The sequence below is a fragment of the Ictalurus punctatus genome, chromosome 5 (genome assembly GCF_001660625.3).
Source record: "Ictalurus punctatus breed USDA103 chromosome 5, Coco_2.0, whole genome shotgun sequence".
NCBI lineage: Eukaryota > Metazoa > Chordata > Actinopteri > Siluriformes > Ictaluridae > Ictalurus > Ictalurus punctatus.
In genome coordinates, this window is record NC_030420.2 from 28217654 (window position 1) to 28237794 (window position 20141).

The 20141-nt window shown below is 38.6% G+C and overlaps 2 protein-coding genes across 9 annotated transcripts in view; one reads left to right on the forward strand and one right to left on the reverse strand.

The window, feature by feature from the left end:
• The first annotated feature begins 27 nt into the window (after window positions 1-27).
• On the forward strand, window positions 28-7011 carry dimt1l (DIM1 dimethyladenosine transferase 1-like (S. cerevisiae)). Its single transcript, XM_017467616.3, has 12 exons — window positions 28-217; window positions 395-468; window positions 2363-2449; window positions 2541-2602; window positions 2693-2786; window positions 2884-2933; window positions 3124-3247; window positions 4756-4848; window positions 5457-5521; window positions 5612-5675; window positions 5829-5935; window positions 6050-7011. Exons 1-12 carry the CDS (start codon window positions 160-162, stop codon window positions 6090-6092), a joined length of 921 nt encoding a protein of 306 aa, XP_017323105.1. The 5' UTR covers window positions 28-159; the 3' UTR covers window positions 6093-7011.
• The window catches only part of LOC108265363 (kinesin-like protein KIF2A), a 92799-nt gene continuing 77943 nt past the window's right edge, over window positions 5286-20141 (reverse strand). For 2 of the 8 annotated variants that reach the window (XM_017467602.2, XM_053680381.1), the window contains exons 2-21: window positions 19084-19178; window positions 17972-18094; window positions 17665-17719; window positions 17442-17564; window positions 16831-16931; window positions 16387-16482; window positions 16182-16236; window positions 15740-15902; window positions 15549-15639; window positions 15326-15389; window positions 13608-13699; window positions 13265-13407; window positions 12934-13138; window positions 12618-12728; window positions 12406-12473; window positions 11129-11279; window positions 10812-10913; window positions 9332-9467; window positions 8646-8693; window positions 5286-7515 (exon numbers count right to left, since the gene is read on the reverse strand). In XM_017467602.2, the coding sequence (XP_017323091.1) occupies window positions 7466-7515; window positions 8646-8693; window positions 9332-9467; window positions 10812-10913; window positions 11129-11279; window positions 12406-12473; window positions 12618-12728; window positions 12934-13138; window positions 13265-13407; window positions 13608-13699; window positions 15326-15389; window positions 15549-15639; window positions 15740-15902; window positions 16182-16236; window positions 16387-16482; window positions 16831-16931; window positions 17442-17564; window positions 17665-17719; window positions 17972-18094; window positions 19084-19178 (2072 nt within the window). In that variant the 3' untranslated portion in view covers window positions 5286-7465. Of the gene's footprint in view, window positions 8694-9331; window positions 9468-10811; window positions 10914-11128; window positions 11280-11305; window positions 12174-12405; window positions 12474-12617; window positions 12729-12933; window positions 13139-13264; window positions 13408-13607; window positions 13700-15325; window positions 15390-15548; window positions 15640-15739; window positions 15903-16181; window positions 16237-16386; window positions 16483-16830; window positions 16932-17441; window positions 17565-17664; window positions 17720-17971; window positions 18095-19083; window positions 19179-20141 lie in introns of those variants that run through there. The other 6 variants (XR_008396471.1, XM_053680380.1, XM_053680379.1 and 3 more) reach the window with 6 other exon arrangements.

The following is a 20141-nucleotide window of genomic DNA, read 5'->3' on the forward strand; positions in this document are numbered from 1 at the left end:
ACAAAAGCTTCCATTTCTGTTTTACAGCAGAAGAAATCCCAAAAACTTCCTCCCTGACGTAGTTCCGATGTTATACACGTGTTGTGAGCTGATCTCTAGGATAAAAACTTCACGTATACCTCTACAAAATCTCTGGATTTAAGCGACTAAGTGATCGAAATGCCTAAAGTTAAAGCAGAAAAGAAATCTCGACAACACCAAGAGGTGAAAAGTCAAGGTCAGTGAGTGAGATTTGTTTCTGGGAGTCGTTTTATTGTGTATTGACCTAGTCAGACAGTCAGCTGTTGGTACCTCAGCTGATCATGATCAGAGTTGTGTCATCAAATCTGTGACTTGCCAAGAAACACTAATGATGTTTATAGCATAAATGTAGTAAATCATGTTTGTGTTTCAGGGATCATGTTTAACACGGGTATTGGACAGCATATTCTGAAAAATCCCTTGGTGGTTAACGGCATTATTGAGAAGGTTTGCCTCCCTCCTCGCATCTTTCACTAAGAAATCCCATAACACATGGATGTCCAAGTCTATCCCACATTTTGCTTTAAGACTTCACTAAACTCTTTGAAGGGTTGAACGGAATCCTTGAAGGGTTGTTTATTTTCTAAAAGTCTACCGAGAAAACCTAGGGAATAAACATATACAAGCATTAGTTTTTAGATCAAAGGATGAATATGAGAAATTTATTTCCTGCTTTTTATATGTGGATGTGTTAAATGACATATAACTTTGTGTATCAGACCACCCAATTTGTAGTTGAGCAAAAATACTGGAACATGTGACAACAATATTTCTTATTACCCAGGTGATTGTCATGGTAGATTGATCGTTTAAACAGTAAATACTTCTGAGCATCTACTTTTGGTTTTAGCCTTTAGTTTCACCTGTGAAGACTTCATTTGTTGTTAAAAAGGAGATGCCAACATGAAGATCGGAAAGCTGTCATTGGGAGAAAAGCAAGGCATTGTGAAGCTGAGAAAAGAGGGAAAATCAATCAAGCTATTGCACAAACATTGGGTATAGCCAGTATAGTAGTCTGGAATATCCTGAAAAGAAAGAAACCGCTGGTGTACTGAGCAACAAACACCAACAAAACAACAACAGCTGATGACGGAAAAATTGTGAGAGCCGTGAAGAAAAAAACCCCAAAACGGCAGTCGGAGACATCACCAACAACCTCCACAGGGCAGGGGTGAAGGTATCACAATCACCATATGAAGAAGACATCAAGAGTAGAAATATAGAGGCCATACTATAAGATGCAATCCACTCACGAGCAGTAAGAATCGGAAAGCGAGATTGAAATTGGCAAAGAATACAGAGATGAGCCACAAAAGTTCTGGAACCAAGATTTTGTCTGGAAATTTACAGAGAAACGCATCCAAATGAACCTGGAGGAACTTTTATCATGCAGCAAGACAAGGAAAAGTGGAAGGTTTTAGACTGGCCAAGTCAATCACCAGACGTTAACCCAGTTGAGCATGCATTTCATCTCCTGAAAAGGAGACAGAACAAACAACAACTGAAAGATGCTGCGGTAAAAGCCTGGAAAAAGCATCTCAAAAGAAGAAACCAACAATTTGATGATGTCACTGAGTCGCAGACTTGATGCAGTTATTGCAAGCAAGGGATATGCAACCAAATATTACGTGTTATTTACTTTACTTTATGTCAAGACTTATCTGTTCCTATACTTTTTCTTGCCTAAAAAATTAGGTGGTCTGATACAAAAGGTTCTACGTTTTATATTGTATAACACATCTAGATGTAAATACCAGGAAATAAAAGCTGAAATCCTAAACTCTCGTCTCATATCCATCTTTTGATCTCAAACCCAAAGGTCTTTGGTGTGTAGCACAAACAATTGAATTGGCCTTGCCGTTCCATTAGTTTTGGAGGGGACTGTGTGAACATTGTATACCAATTAATCCCTTCATGGATAATGTTTATTCGCACTTCCAGCACACCATGTCCGACCTTCACCTAATGGTTTCAGGAACATAGTGGGTAATTTTCTTTAAGCTGATTTGTAAAATAAATGCCCAGGTTAATTCATTCTGTTCTGAAGGCCAAAGGATGAAAAACACATTATTAGATATGCGCACCTTCTATATTGGCATCTCGGAATTATGATATTATTATTATTACTAACCATGATTCAAGAGGAATAAACACCTCAGGATGTGCTGTTATTGGAAAATAATCAACTTCAGGGTGGTAATGGCCCTCTGACACTACCCTGGCATTATTTTACTCTAACACCTCACCCCATAATGATTTTTCCTTAATGCATAGTAGAGTGAGTATCTCTGGTTGAATACAGTGATCTAACGATTGTTCTTTATTGATTGTGTATCATCAGGCAGCCTTGAGACCAACGGATGTAGTGCTGGAGGTCGGACCTGGAACTGGAAACATGACAGTGAAGCTTCTGGAAAAGGCCAAAAAAGTAGCTATGCTTTAATCGTGTTTTTGTTGTTTTTTTATGTCCCGATTCTGAACAATAACATAACCCACCACGTACTTCCTGTTATTTAAAGGTAGTAGCGTGTGAGCTGGACACCAGGCTCGTGGCTGAACTACAGAAACGAGTGCAGTGCACGTGAGTGATTTGACTTTTAATCGAGTATTAATGACTGGCTTTTCTTGTTGTTAATTCATCCAGTCTTAAACCACACGTAAACTTTTACAGACCGATGCAGACGAAGCTTCAGATTTTGGTTGGTGACGTTTTGAAGACTGAACTGCCATTCTTTGATGTGTGTGTAGCAAACTTACCCTATCAGGTAATTGATCCAGAATTTTATTTAATTTTTTGTTAATTTAATATGAATTCATTTCTTGTACGTTTAAAGTCTAAATGCAGTATTACGTATTTTGCAGATATCATCACCCTTTGTCTTCAAGCTGTTACTTCACAGACCTTTCTTCAGGTATGAAGTTATTTTATAGTCAAATTTGTAACTATCCAGTTACCAAAAAGTTTCCAATCCGAAAAGAAGACTGAGCACCTAGCTAAGAACCTTATGGTTAGCATAACCGACCTGTTTTCTAATCACCTTCAGCTTTTTACTGTAATTGTTTCAGTAAGGTTAGGCTAATTTGGAGTGGTGTGTGAGACAGATGTGCAGTGCTGATGTTCCAGAGGGAGTTCGCCATGCGGCTGGTGGCAAAGCCTGGAGATAAGCTCTACTGCAGACTTTCCATCAACACACAACTACTGGCCAGAGTGGACCACCTCATGAAGGTTGGACATCTCTATAGCTCACACTGGCCAGTGATTATATCACAAGAATCAAGAGAGTCTGTAATAATATTGTAGGGATTGTAGAAACTCCAGGTGTAATCACTGGATGTCCCCCTTCTACTGAAATGTGCAACTGAAAACATTTTATTCACTTCCAGAATTTGTGTGCTGGGGTAATTAATTCCAGTTCGAGACTTTGGTTTTATACAGGTGCATCTCAAAAAATTAGAATATGGTGGAAAGGTTTTTTTTTTTCTTTCTGTAATTTAATTCAAAAAGTAGAACTTTCATATATTCTAGATTCATTACGCATAAAGTGAAATATTTCAAGCCGTTTTTTGTTTTAATCTTAATGATTACAGCGTACAGCTCACGGAAATCAAAAATCCAGTATCTCAAAATATTACAATAAAGAATTTATAGAGAAATGTCGACCTTCTGAAAAGTATGTTCATTTATGCACTCAATACTTGGTCGGGGCTTTGATCGTTTTGCCCGAATTACTGCATCGATGTGGCGTGGCCTGGAGGCAGTCAGTCTGTGGCACTGCTGAGGTGTTCTGGAAGCCCAGGTTGCTTTGTGCCTTCAGCTCGTCTGTATTATTGGTTCTGGTGTCTCTCGTAGATTCTCTACGGGGTCTCTATGGGGTTCAGCTTGTCCCCTTGTCAGTAGATAGAAGCATAAAGTTCTCTAAAATCTCCTGGTAGACGCTGCATCGACTCTCGACTTGAGAAAATGCAGTGGACCGACACCAGCAGATGACACGGCACCACAAATCATCACTGACTCTGGAAACTTCACACTGTACTTCGAGCAGCTTGGATTCTGTGTCTCTCCACTCTTCCTCCAGACTCTGGGACCTTGATTTCCAAATGAAATGCAACGTTTACTTTCATCTTCCCCGTGATTGTGGTTGTGTTTACTGAACCAGACAGAGATTAAAGGCTCAGGAAACCTTTACAGGTGTTTCGAATTAATTAACTGATCCGAGCTCTTCTCAGGTCGACATTTCTGTATTATAAATTCTTTATTCTCATAATTATAGATACTGGAGTTTTGATTCCCATGAGCTGTAAGCCGTAATCATCAAGATTAAAACAAAAAAAGGTTTGAAATATTTCACTTTGTGTAATGAATCTAAAATATATGAAAGAAGATTGTCGGTTGGGTTTTTTTTTTTCTTTGGTCATAAATATCAAGAGAAAAAAAAGAGTCTGTTCAGGGAATGAGTATTTACAGCTGCTATAACAAGTCATTATTTGTTTCACGGACATTCCACGACATTAAACATAACTGTAAATGTATAAAACATGCAATGTTTAGCTCTTCAATAAATAAGAAATTGTTAACGTTGGCAAATTTCTGTGGTACAAGAGGAATAAGATGGCGTGCTGTTATTGGAAAGTAACTTCAGGATCGTAAACGGCACTCCCTGCTGTGTTTTTATTTTTTACTCATCACATTATCAGTGAACAGAAGGGTCACGTGACATTGCTTTCTTATTTCAGGTTGGGAAAAACAATTTCAGACCTCCTCCTAAAGTGGAATCTAGTGTGGTCAGGATAGAACCAAAAAATCCACCACCTCCCATCAATTTTCAGGTTTGTTTACCTTTTTTTCTTTAGTAAAAAAAAAAACTCACTCACCCCTAGTAGCCGACACTTGATTAACGTTTTATGAAGAATCCTGGCATGAACCCACATCAGAAGGATGGTGTGTATAAATATAGTATGCTATTTTTGTCAGTAGAGTGTCACCAAAGATACAAGTTTATTTCTGAATACCTACAGCCAGGATTCTTTATAAATAGATATGACCTCAGGAATGAGCAGAGACATAGGAAAGGCAGGCCTGATGTGTTTTATTTTAATGAATAACGTAGCAAATGTTCCAGTTTCTCACCTTATTGAGCTACAAAATATTTTTTCCATGTAAACAGAAATATTTCACAAGTCCCTTTACTGTAATTGTAGCTGTAGAAAATAGCAGAAAAGGCAACCACTCCCAATACAAGCAAAACCATATCCACTTTTTAAAAAAAAATGATAGATGTAAAATTTTTCACCTCTGAACATTCAGTACTTCACGCAATCACTTCTATTTCACTTGCAGAACACCTCTGTTTGTGTCAGTGCAGTTTACTTAACATTGAATATGCACTTTAGGTTATATGTATTATTTATTAAAATGTTTTCTTTTTTACCTATAGGAATGGGATGGTCTTGTCAGAATTGCATTTGTAAGAAAGAACAAAACTCTGAGCGCAGCCTTCAAGTAAGTATTTATTTCAGTTTAACGACTTGACATCTCAGTTGTACCTAAAAGCAAACATTTTCAGTTCTATCTTGTATTGTTCTCCCCCAGGTCTGCTGCTGTTGAGCAGCTTTTGGAGAAGAACTACAGAATTCATTGCTCCATGCACAGTATAGTAAGTAAACAGTTACTCCCACTATTCATCAGAAAATTCTTTATGCTAGATTATCTAAAATTGCTCGTAGGTTCTCTGTGGTGCTGTTAATATATTTTGGCACATTTGGGGTCAGACATTTGATTGTGGGCCATTCTAATCGTATATTAATAGGAAGTACCACAGGACTTCAGCATTACCCAGAAACTTGAGAGCGTTCTACAGGAAGCTGAGTTTAGTGAAAAACGGGCACGATCAATGGACATAGACGACTTCATGGTGTAAGTGAATATACTTTGCAAATACATTTTTCACTGCAGTTATTCTTGATGTAGCTAAAATAATTACAATTTTAATTTAAATTAATGTTGCTTCTTGTTTCTTTGTCGCCTCAGACTACTTCATGCATTCAATTCAGCTGGGATCCACTTTTCCTGAAGCGCCATCACAGGCTGGATTGTTTAGTGATATTGATGATCACACATTTTATTTATAGTGTGCCTTCAGTTCCATGTTAATCTCAAGGTGTTACATTATCCTAAAATGTACAATAATAAACCAAACTTTTTCGACAAAATTGTGTTTTAAGCCAGTTTGAGAACTTCGTATATAAACAGTGAATTCAATTTTAAATAGGGGTGAAAATATCTTGATTCTCTTTTCAAATGGTTCTGCATCCATGCACAGATCACAGATTTATTATATGTTTAATGAAAAGCTACAACATTGTTGCCATTCTCTGTGAACCAAGCACGTTAGAAACTAGCTAACAAACATGAAGATGAACAAACTCTGATCCATGCCTTCCACTTGAAATTTGGATTTTATGAATGACAAAAAAAAAATTTTTTTAAATAATAATAATAAAAAATCTGGACAGGAGGCATGCCATGTCTGAAGTCCATCACACCAAGAAATGATTTTGGGAATACAACAAAGGAAATTTCATGGCAACAGTCTGCTCTTCCTGTTCAACATAGAAGCCTCGGTGTATAGAACCGAGATTCATCAAGACGCATCAAGAATGACTTTTGTTATCGCAGTGTTGCTGCCTGAATTGAAATTACGTTGGCGCCTAAACTTTCTCACCTCCAATTTGAAAAGAACTGAAATGAAAACATGAAATGTTAAGAGAGAAGCTGGGAAGTCTCAGGCTGTATCAGTAACCAGTGGAGGAGTGGAAGAAAAGCTGATGCAGTTACAAATGTAACTGATTTTATTGATCTAAAGGAGACGGTGAGGTGGTTATACTTCTCTTCTGTTACCTCCATAAAAGAGGAAAATTGGCATAAGGAACCATTGCACCTGTTGGAATACATTTCTTTTAGCAGGCTATAACAGGACTATGGTGTTGTGGTTCCTGTGATTAAGCGACTTCTGGAAACAAACCCTACATACACGTCTGACAGATTGATATAATGCTTTATATAGGAACATCCCAAGAAAATCTTGTTTTAGTGCTTTCATAGAGTTGTCAGTACCATCAAATTCTCAATACCTGTACTAATAAGTACTGGTACCAATGCATGATGTGTACCATAGGTACAACTGAAAATACTGGCTAATGTTCCTGTCCTGTTTGCTTGCATAAGCTGCATCAAAGAATAAGATTTGTGTTTATTTTTGTTAAAATTTCCCATACCACATATAACAGTCTTGTTTTCAATGAAGCAAACTCATCAGGTCAGAGTACTCCTGCTTTTCTAAAAAATACAACATACACAAAAGCGACTTTATTAATAGTGTAGCTATATATGTTTTTTTGGGGGGGTTTTTTGTCGGTCTGACTAGCTGGTTCTAAAGTCGTCTCCCTAGTGCATGGCTCGAGTGAGGTTGGGTGATCTGTCACTTTCCTGAGGCTCTACACAGACCAAAAGAAAGCACAAAAAAAGTTCAGCTGTAGTGACAGGGGGTCTTGTTCCATATGTCTGTTTATAGCATCTTTTTTCTTTTTTTTTTTTCCTGAAAACAGAAAACAGGTGAAGTGTTTTGAGCAACATGTTTTCCAGACACCAGATAAGACAGTGAAGCATGGTGCAGCAGATCAAAAAGAGCAACAGCACAGAGTAAAAAAAAATGTCTAAGAGGACAATGTCCTAGTAAAACCAAGAAACAACAACATTCAGTATTATTGACCAAATATAGCTCTACTCACACCCCAAATTCAGTATTATTGACCAAATCCAGCTCTACTCACACCCCAGAGCAGCAGCAACCTCCTTGAGATCATTCATTCAGACAATTGAAAGTTGAACAGTGTGACTGAAACAAACACTGAAAGACATAATTAACCCTTCCGAAAGGAAACGATCGATTAATACAACGAGGTCCAACATTAGACCCCTAGAGAAACAGGGCTATATAAAGTGCAGATGGGCCTGGTCTGCCATGCTGGGAATGGAGAATGGGGAACAGGTTACTAAAAGCACATGCTTCAAACAAAGAAGAAGGTGTTAAAGACCCTTTAAAAAATGGACAGTGTAGTTAACAGCCATTTACCTAAACTTACAAACAAAGTAAATAAATAAAAATAAAATACAAAGAAAATAAATCTATTTCCCAAATCTACCGCAGAGTTTCACTCCAATTTTTCAACCAGAATACAAATTCCACTTGCTTATCTGAATGGCTGTGCTTGTACAGTTGTCTTAAGGCACATGCTGATCTTCAAAATGTAATTCAGTGTAATTTTGTGTGCGATGTTTCATTAGTAGATGGGCGTGATTGCCAATTCTTCTGCCTGACCTGACTGGAAGATCAGCAGTCCACTTAAAGCAATGGTCTAATGTTTTGAATATTTCACACGTGAGCCAGAGAAAGAGACATTCAAATTCGGAGTAACTCTGCCGGACACTAGCAGGTCGACTAGTACGGATGCACATTACGGTTATTTGGTATTTGCTGAAACTGATGTCAAATGTCTAGCCATCATGCTTGTGCCCTTAGTCCCAGTCTACAAAGCCCGAGGCCTCTTGGGATTGATCTGCTTACTGGCTTGTTCCTCCTCCTGCAGGGCTGAGCGGAACGACCTCACTTTATCTGTCAAATAAAAGAATACACAATATTACACAATTTCTTAGCAGGAAAGGTGGATGCTTTTTAAAGCATTTGTTTAAGTGTCTGGTGGTGATCCTAATATTCTAATAAGCACGTCTGATTGATGTCTGGTTTTTCAAGACTCCCAGCCTTCATGTCACTCAAGCAGAGCTATAAACAAGGGTGCAAACAGACACCGATGGTGCGTTTGAGAATCAGATAGCTGATGTTTGTGGCTGGTCTTAGGTTAGTCTTCACTAATTAAGTTACTCAGACTAGAGACAATTTTAACATGAATGTTTAGTCAAAAAAAAATTATGTGGTAATAAGTAAGATAAGCCTTGTGCAAGATTTACCCAAGGTTAACAGAAGCACATGTATACACTAACAATTGGCTGGTTACTGGTATTTTGGAAGTTACCATTTACATTGTTGTAGAATTGTATACTTTGTACGGTATAATGTGTGCCCACAAAACCAAGATAATCCTAATTAGAAATTAATCACAGATTTAGCTTCCCTGGGGCTTTTGCCCAGGGAGTATTTGTGAAAATCTTTTGTTTGAAACTTGTGATAAATGCCCATTGTCAACAGAAGAAAAAAAAAAAAACACAATCAGAGGATTTAAGAATGTGGGTTACCTCTGAGCTCAATCAGGACGTCGATCTTCTGGTCCAGTATGTGCTCAAGCTGGGAAGAGTAGGAGTCTACATCATAATCCACCTCCTCAGTCATCTCCAGCAGAACCTTCTCATCCTCCAGCCATCTAATTGACTCCTGGACCGAAAAACACACCCACCATTACACACATGAATAATGACAAACTTTAATACACGATGATGATGATAATAAATCAATAAAAAGTTACTTGAAATGACCAGTAAAACAAAAACACTTTTATTGTCTATATACAGTGCTGTGAAAAAGTATTTTCCATCTGAATTCTTCTGATTTTGTGTCTCTCTAAACAGAAAATACAGTTTTTAAATAATAACTATTTATTTTTCGCAAAAATAAATAATACCAACTGGGGCTGTGTGAAAATGTATTAGCCCCCATAGTTACTAATTCCATAAATCTATGGCAATGCATTCATTATGAAGTACAGCTGGACTAGACGTAAACCCTGTTCAATCAAATCAACACTTAAATACAACTTTTCCAACAGCATGAAGTTGGTTAAAAGGTCTTACCCAGTAACACACTATGCCAAAACTGAAAGAAATTCCAGAAATGATGAGGAAGAAGGTGATTGAAATTATGTCCGACCTTCCAAAATTCCTCCAAGCGCACAGCAATGACTCATCAAGAATGTCATAAAAGAGCCAAGGTCAACATCAAAAGGATCTACAGGCCTCTCTTGCATCAGTAAAGGTCACTGTTTATGACTCCACTATCAGAAAGACACTAGGCAAAAATGGCATCCATGTAAGAGTGGTGAGGTGAAAACCACTGCTAACCCAGAAGAACATTAATACTCGTCTGAACTTTGCCAAAACACACCTTGATGATCCTCAAAGCTTTTGGCAGAATGTTCTGTGGATTGAGGAGTCGGAAGTGGAACTGTTTAAAAGGCAGTGGTCCCGTTACATCTGGCGTAAACCAAACACTAAATTCCACAAAAAGAACATCATAACTACAGTCAAGCATGGTGGAGGAAGTGTGATGGTCTGGGGATGCTTTGCTGCTTCAGGACCTGGGCAACTTGCAATAATTGAGGGAAACATGAATTCTGCTTTCTATCAGAAAATCCTAAAGGAGAATGTCCGGTCTTCAGTCCGTAAGTTGAAACTTAAGTGCAACTGGATTATGCAGCAAGACAATGATCCAAAGCCTAGGAGTAAGTCCTAATCATAGATGTAAGTGAAATTCTGATCTCCAGTTATCGGAAGCATCTGGTTGCAGTTATTGCTGCTAAAGGTGGCACAACCAGATTTTAAGTTTAAGCGGGCTATTAATTTTTCGCATGGGTGATTGGTTTGGGTAACTTTTTTCTTCAGTAAATACTTTTTTGCAACTTTTAAGACTTTCAGACTGAAGACAAATTCCACACTGCAGAGGAATATTAATATGAAAACCAAGTGAAACCTGCAGGATAAGCTCATAGTGTAACTGTGTCACCTGAAACACTGCTCGGTGGTCCTCTAGTACCTGCTCCTCCATCTCCACCAGCTGGGACACCACCTCATGGAAGGTGAAGAGCTGAGGAGACACTTCCTCTTCCTGAAAAAAACATCACAAACATCCGTCTTTAAAACAACAAACCTCTTTCTGCATTAAAATTACTGATAGCATCCATTTTTCCACAAACACCTGAAAACAAAACTTTATCTTTGGGTCAGGGTAATCTTCACAAAACTTTACATCTAAAATTGCTGAAGATAAGCGCGTGTTGTTTCAGTGCTTTCGGACTAAGAAAGCTTTAATCTGTTTCGTACATTCTGTTCACAGAGCAGCTTGAGGTCATCTCTCTGAGGGGAGCTACTCAGTTCCCACTCTTCCTCCATGATGTCCAGCTCGGTGATGGCGTTGATGTTGGGTCGCACTCCTTCAGCCATGGTGTTCGGGTCCACGGTCAGCTCCTTCACTCTGTGTTAACAGGAGAGAGCATGCTCAAATTCATCTGCAGGGGGCTTACTGGTGTGAATAACACCAGGAACAAGAAAAAGGGGCTCCATTTGATAGGCGTCTTTCCGTTTTTACTGAAATACAGACATCTCAAATAAGAATAATAATAATGTGTTATGGCCAGATACCTCTGATTAGGGCAATAAAGTAGTATAAGGCATATCATACATTTGAATGTTTTTTTCCTTTGCCCTTGAATGATTAAATACTTAAATGCATAAATTCAAATAACATTCAAATGGTAAAATGTGTTCTGATGACTCTAAATACACTAAGCCTGGTGACAAATGATAACATGTTAAAAGCAGCAAGTGGTCGTACTATGAAAAATGCTTCAAGTTTTATAATTGTGGCATGGCACGCTGATTTTATATCTAATCAAGCCCCCAAGGTGCCTAGAGATTCCCACCACTCACCTTACTGCTTATGATGTCATTACATTTGATCCTTTCTTAATGCACACAACAGAAGCACAGTATACATTCCCAGGGTTACAAAGTGAAATGAAAGCAGATTAATAAAAAAGGTGGGAGGCTGACGAAAAAATATTCACCAAGCACACCACTCAAAATGATCAAAAGAAGCAGCATTTGTTTATGCTCTAATGGGAGGCCGTGCGTGTTATTTAGGCATGTAACTCGGCGTGAAGGTGTAAGCTGCTTCTCATGCATCATGGGGTGAAAATCAGCCAACTAGATGCAAACAAAGATTTAATAGTGTGTATCTGCTGCGAAGGCACATGGGGAAGCTGGATAAATAAGCTTGTGCTCATACTCGCAAGTGGGAGAGAGCCCAGAGCGACTTCCACCCTGAGAAAATGGGATATCTGAGGGACTAATCCCAAACTCCTTTACTCTGGAGCAGCAAGGAATAAGCAGGAAAGACAAGTAAAAAGTGAGAGACAGAGAGAGAGAGGAGTGAAAGGAAGAATCAGGACACAACCATTTGGTCCTGCACACAAAATACATCACTAATAAACAAGTTGTTATTTTTAGCATTATAAATAGTTCACTTGGTTGTATTTCATCACTAATCAAAATCCAGTAAATACTTTATATATAGAAAACCAAAGAGACTGCATTTATACCTGTTGGCATATCGTAGTGTGTTCAGAGTGTTTTCACAGGAAGCCATTCCAGGAGAAATGGTGGCAATCTGATCAGGAAAAAAACAAACAAACAAAAAAATCATAGTCAGAGTTGTCCATAAATAAACCAGGGTTCACTTGCATTAAAAGCAAGGTTGTAATTTTTATTATTAAAAAAAAAATGATGTGTGAAACAGGAAGTGGCTATTCACCATGCACGTCCTTGAGTTCTCGCCGATGAACGAGTCTCTGAGCACTTGCGTAAGTTTGCTGGCTCTGAACGGCGTGTGTGGTTTGTTCCGCCCCAGGGCTCTAATACACTCCTTGATTGAGACAGGACACCGGCTATTTTAGACACCAGCTCAAAAAGCTTTAGGATGCATTTCAATGCTAAAATTCACCATTTCATAAATCAGGAACACAATGTATTAATCGTACATAATTCAGAAAAATATTCTGACTTTTATGAAAAGACGTTCTGAATCCGGATGTAACTGTAACTACGCTTTTCTCCGGTAACTTGCCGACCTTCAGTGCAAGTAGGCTCTTGTTGATCTCTGCTCCCTCCAGCCGTGTCTGGCGGTCAGCACTGGATGTATCAGCGCCACGCTCGTTCCCTGCCAGGTCAATCAATGAAAACTTGCCGTGCATCTTCCCCTTCCTGCGCAGAATAATCTGGAAGACAGCGTGGCTTCGGGATGAGTGAGCGTTGGCAGAAGTCTGTCCTGAAGTTCTGGGGATCAAGAGGTGAAAAAAATTACTACTAGGTTAATAAGAAAAAACATTTTTTCAGATATATAATATAATCACACAGCATATTTATTACATCAGAGAGCATTAAGCTGTTTTATAGAGTTACCTGCAGCTGTTTCCGACCTCAATGAGCTTGAGGACATCTTCAGTGCATCTGACCTCTTTCTCCTGCAGCCCAACCACTTGCACCTGCTGTTTCCCATCCTCCAGTACACGCAGCTTTGTTTTACGGTTCAGCAAGTCAAACACCTGGGAACAGCATCAAAAGCCACAAAAAGTAAGTGACTTGGGCCAGATCAGGCACAAAATATATGTACTTCAAATAAAAAAAAAAAAATCTCCTTGTGATCTTCCACATCCACTAACCCTTTATAACCACTAGAGAATTGCTTTACAACATTCAAAGCACTGTTTTCTGGAGGATGACCAGAAGTGTTCGAGTCACTTGCCTTTCCACTGTAAATTTCAAAGAAGGTTGCGTAGACTTGAAGATCCAACTTCTTGTAGTTGGGTTTCTTAAGCATAAGGAAAACATCACGAGCTACATGGAGTAAACAGAAGAAACATATTTGAGACTGCTTATTTTGAAGCTATTCAAACTGCAGCTTATAGTGATGTGGAATAATATATGGAAACTGTTGGCTTTCTTGACATATTTGGACAAGCAAACATTTGATCATCTTTGAAACAGTGCCTATTAATAAAGGTCATATACTTGAACAAAGCCACAAGGAAAATGAGCTTTTTAAATAATTTATTTAAAAGAAATATCAATAGATGTGATACACCCTTAGATATAGAAGCTAGAATTGCCCCCTTTAGCAGAAATAACTTCTTGTAGGTGTTTTGCATAATTGTCCACCAGGCTTGCTGGAAATTGTGACCATGTTTCCATGCAATATTATTTCAGTTGTAAGATGTTTGAGGGTTTTCTTGCATGTACTGCCCATTTCAAATACCCTCACAACATTTCAATGGGATTCAAATCTGGGCTTTGACTAGGCCATTCCATAACTCTCCATTTCTTCTTTTTGAGCCATTCCTTGGTGGATTTGCTAGTGTGCTTAGGATCAATGTCCTGTTGAAAGGTCCGTTTTCGGTTCAACTTCAGCTTTCAGACAGATGGTCTCACATTATCTTGTAGAATTCATAGTTGAATCAACGAATGCAAGCTGTCCAGTCTCTGAGGGAGTGAAGCAACCACAAACCATAACATTTTGTCCACCATGCTTCACAGTTGGTATGAGGTGTTTCTCCTGAAAAGCGGTCTTTGGTCCGCCCCAATCTTGTCTGCTGTTACTGTGGCCAAACACCTCTATCTTTGATTTGTCTGTCCATAGCACATTATTCCAAAAGGCCTGGTCTTTACCTACATGCTCATTGGCAAACTGTAATCTTGCAAAGGATTTTTCCTGGCATGCCTCCCATGCAGGTCAAATTTGTGCAATCTCTTTCTGACTGTAGAAGCATGCACTTTGACACCAACAGTTGCAGATCCTGAGATGAAAGTTTAGGGTTCCATCCTGGAGACTTCTTTTTGCATCAGATGGTCTGCTCTTGGGCTGAATTTGCAGGGACGGTCAGTCCTGGACAGTCATTTGAGATCTGCGCCACTTATAGATGATTTTCCTTACAATGGAGTGATGTATTTCAAATAATTTGGAGATCTTTTTAAATCCCTTGCCAGACTCATAAGCATAAACAACCTTTTTTTTCTGAAGGCCTTACAGAACTCTTTAGATCTTGGCATGCTGACACCACACACCTCAATAGGGAACACCAGACACTAGATATGAGAGAGGTATAAATAAGACAGGTTTCAATCACTGGCACCCAATCGTGAACACCTGATTCTAATTGTTTGGATTTGAAGCTGTGATAAATGTAGGGGTGTACTTACTTCTCCATGTGATTGATTAGATTTTTTGTTTATTTAAATTGGGAAAATTACTCCAAAACTCAATTTCCTGTGTCATTTTATACAGTGTATCAGCTTTATTAATAGGCACTGTTTCAAAGAGGATCAAATGTTTTCTTGTGGAAATATGAAAAATAAATAAATAAATAAATCCATCCAGCAATATCCTTGGGGTGTACTTATTTTTTTTACATGACCATATATTTGAAAAGATTTAGTTTGGCTTTAAAAACTCTCTTAAATATTTACCAGCTAATGCATAGATTCCTTTTGAGCAATCCTGGTTCTTTCCAGAAAAATCTCCACCCATGGTCTGAAAAACCAAAGACATCAACATAAACGCTTGAGGATAAGTGCGGTTCTGCGTAATAAGCGATGTGCACTAAAATTAGGACTAGGAATTCGGACCAATATTTACATACTTGAATATTACTATTACACACTGTACAATCATATAATACATGTCTCTTACGTGCGTTTTCCCACTTCCGGTTTGGCCGTACGCAAAGCATGTAGCCATTCCTCTGTCAAAGATCGTTTCCACTAAAGGTCTTGCTGTAAACCTGCACAGAAGAACTTCTTAATTTCCACCCAAGACAACAAACTCTTAACATTAGTGGATTACAAATAAGTTGTGGATGCACAGAAAAGAAAAAGACAAACCTGTAAACCATTTCATTTGATGTACTGTCGTCAAAGGCATAATCAAAGCGAAAGGTTTGATTCTCTAGGTATCGGGTGAGGTCCACTTTCTGCTTAGGCTCATGGACCAAGACGACATCTTTACTGGGGATGGTGAGCACATCCAGCTCCTTTGCAGTGAGTTCTACAATACAAGACATGACACGTCCTTTAACACCACAGCTCACCACACACACTCGGTGATTTGAAAGACAATTGTTGCATTCAGTCTTTATGTTTATTTTATGCTATTTGAGATTTCTATTAAAAGGGAATCAAAAGGCGTATTCAGTATCAACTAGGATGGGTTAAAATACTTTGAGCCTAAACTGGTAGCTATAAGAAACTGGAGATTACACATATTCAGAACAGCGGTAGAGCATTTTAATAAGTCATCATGAAAATATACATAAGTCTGTTTCACCTTTTTTGTTAAGAGGGCGCTTCCTCACACAAACACATATTCGGTGCTCTTCAATCTGCAAACATTAAGATTCTCTTTACTCTTACAGCTACAGTACCATTTTTTTAAAAAATCTTGTTTAAAATCAGCACACAAAACTTACACAAAAACATCAGGCAAACATCCTTGGCAGGATAATAAATAATGCACTTCGGTTCAGACTCACCAAATCTGCTGTGGTTAGTGGTCTGTAATCCAGGCTTGCCCTAAAATCTCTGATCATCTGCATTATTTCATAGTTGGGGACTGTCGTGTCCACCTCCTTCAAAACAAAAAGATTATTCATCATGTAACATATGACAAGACGTTACAACGAGACAAAGTCAGAGGTAGAACTAGAGGTATATTTTGCATTGAACATAAGACCAGCTCCCCAGTCCAGAACGTAATAATGACCATTATGGGGGAAAAGTGCAAAACTAGTCTTTAACACAAATAATATAATCATACTGACAAAACACAGGACAGATAATCCACAAATTCAGCCCCAAGATTAAATTAAGGCTTTTATGTGAACATGTAGCATTCACACTGCTACATCAAGACAAGAGACGGTAATCGAAGCAATATTGTGATTATGGGATTTTGAAAGTCATAGGCGTGCACTGACCTGCGCTCTCTTCTCCCTTAGCTCTTGCTGCTGCAGTCGCCGCCTCTCTCTCTTCTCCTGCATTTTCTCTACCTCTTTCACACAGTTGGACTTCCTCCTCGCTGCCAAACATCATGACAATACAGTCAGACAATCCTGACCAAACAATAGCGTCATCCACTTCCTTTGTAAAAGGATCTTTTCCTCTTCTCTATCTGTCCCTGTGCCTATATTGAATGTACAACTGCTTCAAATTCTGTACGAAGGAACAACTGAACACAGACTAAATAGCAATTTAGGTGAATGGCCGTGCTCTGAAATACTCCATTAATTCAAATCATTCAGTGTGTACAAATCACCACCAACTAGGAGGAAAAGCAAAGAGCAAAAACAATACTCTTTCTTCTTCTCTAAAATGTTGAAATATATTTCTCCACAGAGCTGAAAAAAAAGAAGCAATAAGGAAAAACACCACAGGAAGCCCATTTAAGGTGCTGAACTATGGTCTCCCTTAGAGCAGTGTGTAGATACAAAAACACTTGTGAAGCTGCAGTAAGACCCACTCCACTGGAGGGAGGCCATTACTGTGTGTCAAGAAAAGAGTGCTATTTTAATCAAAGGTGTGCAATTACCATTTTGCAGCTGTTGTTGGCTCTGCTGTGTTTGGGACTGTGTAGGTTGAGCTGGTTGCTGAGCAGGTGGAGGGATGGCTGACTCCGGCTGCTGCTGGCCAGGACGCGCCCGAGTTGATCCGACTGTCAGCATAACACGCACGTGCATAAACACACACAGTTGTGAGCATCGGTTTTATTCCTCACATCTAAAACACTAAAAGAGCCACAGGGACAATCATACCTTTATTGTCTCTGGATGGGATCTCAGCCCTTCCAGGAGCGATAGTCCTTCGATTCTACACAGCAATGAGAAATTACAATGAGCTTTGTTTATGAATGCAAGAAAGCGTTTTCGACTAAAATATAAGGAGCATACTATTCTCTCCCTATCCGGGTAAACTGCAGATCAGGACAACTGCAAGTGAATGTCTTCAGTTTGTGAGTTTATTAGAAAGAAAAAAACAGAAAACTTTTGTTTAACCTGAGACATAATGATGAATATTAAAGGCAAGTCTGAGGTTATGCTGTGCTTGGATGATTGTACAAACCTTGGGGATCTTGTTGACCTTCATAGAGGTAGGTGTGGGAGGAGGTGGTGTTACAGGGCTCAGAGAAATCTCCTCCTCTGGAGCAACATCTGGGTTTAGTGAAAATATACACTCTAGATCAATCTGTTTAAAGAGAAAAACACATTCAATCAGTCTTAGCCAAAAGTACAAAATGGCACATATTAAAGTCCCAGGAAACCTAAATTCATGATTGCTTTCAAATGAGATTAAGTGTTGGCCTTGTGGAACATAACATGCAGGAAGAATTGGTGACTTTCAGTGTTATCAGAACAGTGATATAAAAAAAATTCACCAATGAATTCTTTAACAGTGGTATGCATTTATTTCTTTTAGTCAGAAATTTGTCCAGTCCTACCAACGACCTACTAAATGGAGGATGGCGGGATGACACTGCTTCCTTCAAGGCATTAGTTACAGCAGTAATTGGTCTCTTCCATATACATAATCTTACAGAGAAGCCCACAAATGATTAGCGTTCCTCTGATTATCGGGGCTATGAGAAACGCTGTCCTTCACATCCTGACAGCTGGCAAATATCATACTCTCTTGAACTTCAGGCCATCATCAGGATTCAAACGTGTTTTTCTGACAACAGAGAAAAGTCTTTTGCGCTGAGCTCTTTATTGATTATTAAACAATATCACGTTATAGATAAAAGGCAACCACTTGAAAGACGGCCAAGGCTTCACTTATCACTTAAAGAAGCAACTTTACACTGAAGTCATCTTTTTTTAAGCTGAATTTTTATGGCAAAGCATAAGTGGTAGCCTTTTTCTTTCATAAACCAATAAAAGCTTTGCGCAGGAGAATTGACTGTAGGAGAACTAATTACTTCAAAAATCTAATGAGAGCTCGGACCAGAAAATGCTACGGAAATGATTTTCCGAAGTAACTAGGACTTTTTTTATTGTTTCAATCGTTTCAAAGGAGTTTCAGTTTTATTGTATAGATGAAAATGGCGTCAGTGCATGCAAAGGACAATGCCCACTTTTGTGCAGTGCAGCTTGCTGCCCTTATCCTTCCTCTGAACACTGGCACTGTTCTTCCAAACATTGCTGAGTGTTAAGCATACACAAGGGCTTTAGGCTTACCTCTTTTCCTTTCGTGTCTCCATTTTCTATCCACTCCACAGTAACACTTTCGTTGTCTTCGTTTAAAGACGTTACCATGGCTTCATGTATTCGCCCTGCAATAAAGCAAAACTAACTTTGAGAGATGTATATTTAGAAAATGTTGCACGACAAGAAACTCCCTATACAGCCCTAATAACAGGTATGTCGTTTTAGTTCTTTCAGATAGAAAGCTAAGTCTGATCTTTTCTATAAAAAAAACAAAAAACAAACTAGAAATACAAAGCTCCTGTTTGTTGGACATTTCAGAAGACTGTTATCTCCCAGTGGACTAGAGAGAGGAAACAACCATGTTTCTTATCCATTATTCAAAGCCATCTCACCCACTCTGTGCAATTATTTAATAGCAGCAACAACAGTACTCTAACAGTATCCACAAGATCTTTAAAAGGATCAGTGTCATTTAGCACCTAGTAGTACAAAGGCTAACTGCTGTATAACTCATATGCCAATATAGTAGACTTTTTCTAGTGTTTACAGTGTGATGTCTCCTGTATGACTTGAATCTTTTAAAGCTGCCTTTGTCTTCTTAGCATGTTTGCTTTAAAGGGCATGTCATCAACGAACAACACAACACACATCATACAGAAACTTCACAGGAAGGAAGCCAATACCCTAAAGCATGTATAACATTGTCAGAACTTACTTTCACCTGACAAAAGAAACTCTCAGATACTGGACAAACAGTAATGACTGTTACTAACACAATAACAGGACAATAATACAGGGCTGGACACCATGACTATAATATACGTATCACGACAAACTGCCTCACAATGAAAAACACTTTCTAAGACTACTGCAGATATCCTCAGTACTTGTGTTCGACTGACTAACTCCATTTTAATCCCAATCAAGCTATATAATGTTCAAATCTCCATATTACTTTATAGCATTTTTCTTGACACCAAGCAAACCTCATCAAAAATAAATACTGCAATACATGCAATAAATGTGTGTTGTGAAAACTCTTTCAAGTATTGCAATATGATTCAGCCGTTCATCTTTAGTAACTGCTT

Excerpts from the sequence above, each read along its gene's own strand:
- dimt1l (XM_017467616.3), top strand. The coding sequence starts at position 160 with ATGCCTAAAGTTAAAGCAGAAAAGAAATCTCGACAACACCAAGAGGTG. Across the intron at positions 2,450-2,540 it reads TTCTGGAAAAGGCCAAAAAA|GTAGTAGCGTGTGAGCTGGA; the intron begins GTAGCTATGCTT and ends TGTTATTTAAAG. Across the intron at positions 5,936-6,049 it reads GACATAGACGACTTCATGGT|ACTACTTCATGCATTCAATT; the intron begins GTAAGTGAATAT and ends TTGTCGCCTCAG.